This window comes from Vicugna pacos, chromosome 16 (assembly GCF_048564905.1).
Source record: "Vicugna pacos chromosome 16, VicPac4, whole genome shotgun sequence".
NCBI lineage: Eukaryota > Metazoa > Chordata > Mammalia > Artiodactyla > Camelidae > Vicugna > Vicugna pacos.
This window is the reverse complement of record NC_133002.1, coordinates 33,103,307-33,107,756: the sequence shown is the minus strand read 5'-3', so window position 1 is coordinate 33,107,756 and position 4,450 is coordinate 33,103,307. Positions and strand designations below refer to the sequence as shown.

Sequence of the window (4,450 nt, the reverse complement as noted above, 5' to 3'; positions counted from 1 at the left end):
GTTCTTTTCCTAGGTCACATCCGTGGGTATAAGTGATCTGTACATGAAATTAAGAGGCTCCTAGGAAAGAATGAGGCAGTGATGGTTGAAATCTTTCATTGAGAACTGATAAGACCATGGTGTGTGTCCTGCAGGTGTAGGTCACATACACTTGTCTAAGAACTGAAGACAAAAATCATAAAGGAGCAAATATCACACTCAATTTTTAATGCAGGGAAAGGTAACTTTATTTTAGCACAGAAATAGACTAGGTTACAGAAAAGTCCTATAAAAAAGAAGTTAGCAGGATGATTTATGATGGTCAAGTGGGAGGGTAAAATCTGTTACTCTAAAAGTGCTCCAGACCATACCCACCTTCTTCAGTAGCGTAGGCAGCTTCCTCATTGGCATCACGAAGCCCAATTTATTTGAATAACATCAACCCCACTCCATGTGTCCTAAGAGTCAGCACAGTAGGCGGGTCTACATCTGTGAAGTCGGAGGGTAACAGAGACGGTGGTCACAGGGCATCAGCAACAAGAGGAGGCACAGCACGTGGGGCGGGGGCAGGTAGAGATGACACAGGTGGGGCGATAGCAAGTGGTGTGGCAGGAGACCTGGCCACAGACTGGGCGCAGGCAACAGCAGGTGCGGCAGCAGCTGGAGCCACAGGAGCTGGAATCACAGCAGGAAGGACGGCAGCAGCTGGAGATGCAGCATCTGGGTTGCCAACAGCTGGGCTGGCAACACTCAGACTGGCAGCACTGGGGTCTGCAGCAGCTGGACTCACAGCACCTGGGGCGGCAGCAGGTGGGCTGGCAGCACACGGACTGGCAGCATTGGGGGCGACAGCAGCTGGACTCACAGCACCTGGGGCGGCAGCAGGTGGGCTGGCAGCACACGGACTGGCAGCACTGGGGGCGGCAGCAGCTGGACTCACAGCACCTGGGGCGGCAGCAGGTGGGCTGGCAGCACACGGACTGGCAGCATTGGGGGCGACAGCAGCTGGACTCACAGCACCTGGGGCGGCAGCAGGTGGGCTGGCAGCACACGGACTGGCAGCACTGGGGGTGACAGCAGCTGGACTCACAGCACCTGGGGCGGCAGCAGGTGGGCTGGCAGCACAAGGACTGGCAGCACTGGGGTCTGCAGCAGCTGGACTCACAGCATCTGGGGCGGTAGCACGTGGTCCTGCAGCAGGTGGTCTGGCAGCAGCTGGGGCGGCAGCAGGTCTCCTGGCAGAGGCCTTGGCCACAGCCCTGGTCAGAGCAGACAGAGCCACAGTAGGAGCTGACCATGGTGTCAGAGGGTGGAGGTTCTGAGTGGGTTTCCAGGAGAGTGAGGTTCTTGAGTTTGGGAGTCTCCTTGTGCCACAGCCTCTTATATATTTTCTGAATAGAGTGAGTTGTTAACACATTTTCCTTGTTTTTGTTTACCTAATATGTAACTAATTATCAGAATATACAACAATGTATTTAATGGCTTTGACTTTTTTGAAACAAAATTTCTTTTCCAGATATGATTAGTTCTATCCAATCTGCTTTTCTTTCTGATTAAACCCACTGGCATCTTCTAGACCACACTCTTGTCATCTTCCTCCAAAGAGGACTGTCATGTGATATTCGGCCTTTGAAGTTATATTTCTTGCTCTCCCCTCCTGTATCTCCCACGAGGGTGGGACCTGGGAAGTCATATTTCTGACTGTGCATTTCTTCCAATGACCAATGGAATAGAAATTCCATCTACATAGTGTGACAGCATGCATGGGACATGAGGAAAAGGCCCTATTTTGTGGGTCATTTCTGAGCAATGATGAAGGGACAGCTCTATGTGTATGACATTGATAAATGGATGGATTTCCTTGGATATATCAAACTTTGGATCATATTCTATGTCCTAAAACCCTGGCAGACAGTTTATCTGTATGATTCCTGCTATTACCAGGTCACAGAGTTTATTAAGTTGTTACTGTGCTATTTAAAATATTTGTGTCACATTTCTCCAGCTGGTTTCTTAGATTCTGGAAGGCGTAGCTTCATTTTTATCCTTTATGTCATTAATTAAAAATATTTCTTCAAGGGCTTAATTTCTGGAATATTCAAACAGCTCATAGAACTCAATAACAAACAAACAAACAAAAAACTAAATAAACAATCCAATCCAAAAATGGGCAGAAGTCCTAAATAGACATTTTCCAAAGAAGACATCCCAATGGCCAAAAGACACATGGAAAATGCTCAGCATTGCTAATTATCAGAGAAATGCACATCAAAACTACAATGAGGTATCACTTCACTATTGGTCAGAATGGCCATCAATAAGAAGTCTACAGATGATAAATGCCAGAGAGGGTGTGGAGGAAAGGGAACCCTCCTACACTGTTGGTAGGAATGTAATCTGGTGCAACCACTATGGAAAACAGTATGGAGATTCTTTTAAAAATTAAAATAGAGTTACTGTATGACCCAGCAATTCCACTCCTGGGCGTATATCCAGAGGAAACTAATTCAAAAAGCTTCATGCACCCCAGTGTTTATAGTAGCACTATTACAATAGCCAAGACATGGAAGCAACCTAAATGGCCATCAACAAATGAACAGATAAAGAAGATGTGAGATACACACACACACACACAATGGAATATGACTCAGCCATAAAAGAGAATGAAATAATGCCATTTGCAGCAACATGGATGGACCTAGATATTATCATCTTAAGTGAAGTAAGTCAGACAGGGAAAGACAAATATCATATGATATCACTTCTATGTGGAATCTAAAAAATGATACAAGTGAACTTATTTACAAAACAGACTCACAGATATAGAAAACAAACTTATGGTTACCAAAAGGGAAAGGGGGTGAGGGATAAATTAGGAGTTTGGGATTAGCAGATACAAACTACTATATATAAAATAGATAAACAACAAGGACCTACTGTGTAGCACAGGGAATTATATTTAATATCTTATAATATCCTATAGTGAAAAAGAAAATATATATATATATATATATATATATGTGTGTGTGTGTGTGTGTGTATAACTAAATTACTATGCTGCACATCAGAATGATTAAAAACTCTGAACACAGTTGGTATAGAGGGAACATACCTCAAAATAATAAAGGCCATTTATGACAAACCCACAGATAACATCATACTCAACAGGGAAATGCTGAAGGCTTTTCCTCTAAAATCAGGAACAAGAAAAGGATGCCTACTCTCAGCACTTTAATTAAACATAGTTTTGGAAGTTCTGCCTATAGCAATTAGACAAGTAAAAATAAAAGGCATCCAAAATGGAAGGAATAAGTTAACTGTTACTATTTGCCAATGACACGACACTATATATATAGAAAACCCTAACGTTTCCACCAAAAATCTTTTAGAACTAATAAATAAATTCAGTTAATTTGCAGGGTACAAAATCAATATACAGAAATCTGTTGAATTTCTGTACATTAATAATAAACTATCAGAAAGAAAAATCAAGAAACAATCTCGTTTACAATTGCATCAAAAAGAATAAAATACCTAGGAATAAATTTAACCAAGCAGGTGAAAGACCAGTACTCTGATAAACTACAAGAGACTGATGAATGACATTGAAAGTTACACAAATAAATGGAAAGATATTCCATGTTTATGGATTGGAAGAATTAATATTGTTTGAATGTCCATACTACCCAAGGCAATCTGCAGATTCAAGAAAATCTCTACCAAACTACCAGTGTCATTTTTCACAGAACTAGAACAAATAATCCTGAAATTTGTATGGACCCACAAAAGACTTCAAGTAGCCAAAGCAATGTTGAGAAAGAAGAACAAAGCTGGTGGTCACACTCCCTGACTTCAAACTATTCTACAAAGCTATAGTAATCAAAACAGTATGATATTGGCACAGAAACAGATACATAGATCAATGGAACTGAAAGGAGAGCCCAGAAATAAATCCACTATGGAAAACAGTACAGAATTTCTTCAAAAAATTAAAAACAGAACCATATGATTCAGCAATTCCACTCCTGGGTATTTATACAACCTCAAAGTTCTTTGCAGCATTATTTCCAATAGCCAAGAAATGGAAGCAACATAAGTGTCCATAGACAGATGAATGAACCAAGAATGTATATAGTGGAATATTACTTAGCTATAAAAAATGAAGAAACCTTGCCATATACAGCAGCATATATGGACCTAGAGGGTATTATGCTAAGTGAAATAAGTCAGACAGAGAAACACAAATATCTTTATGTTTCCACTTATACATGGAATCTACAAAAGAGAAGAAACAAATAGAACAAAACAGAAACAGACTCATAGATACAGAGAACACACTAGTGGTTGCCAGAGGGAAAAGGGTTGGGGGAATGGGCAAAATACGTGAAGGAGATTAAGAGTTACAAACCATGAGTTTTAAATAAGTCACTGGGATGTAATGTACAGCACTGGAAATACTATTATAATAACG

The 4,450-nt window shown here is 41.2% G+C and overlaps 1 protein-coding gene across 1 annotated transcript; it reads right to left on the bottom strand.

Annotated features, from left to right (window-relative positions):
- Nucleotides 1-202: 202 nt before the first annotated feature.
- Nucleotides 203-1,351, bottom strand: LOC102529530 (uncharacterized). The gene has a single exon (XM_072938724.1). The coding sequence runs from the start codon at nucleotides 1,275-1,277 to the stop codon at nucleotides 510-512; it is 768 nt and encodes a 255-aa protein (XP_072794825.1). The 5' UTR covers nucleotides 1,278-1,351; the 3' UTR covers nucleotides 203-509.
- Between the last annotated feature and the right edge of the window lie 3,099 nt (nucleotides 1,352-4,450).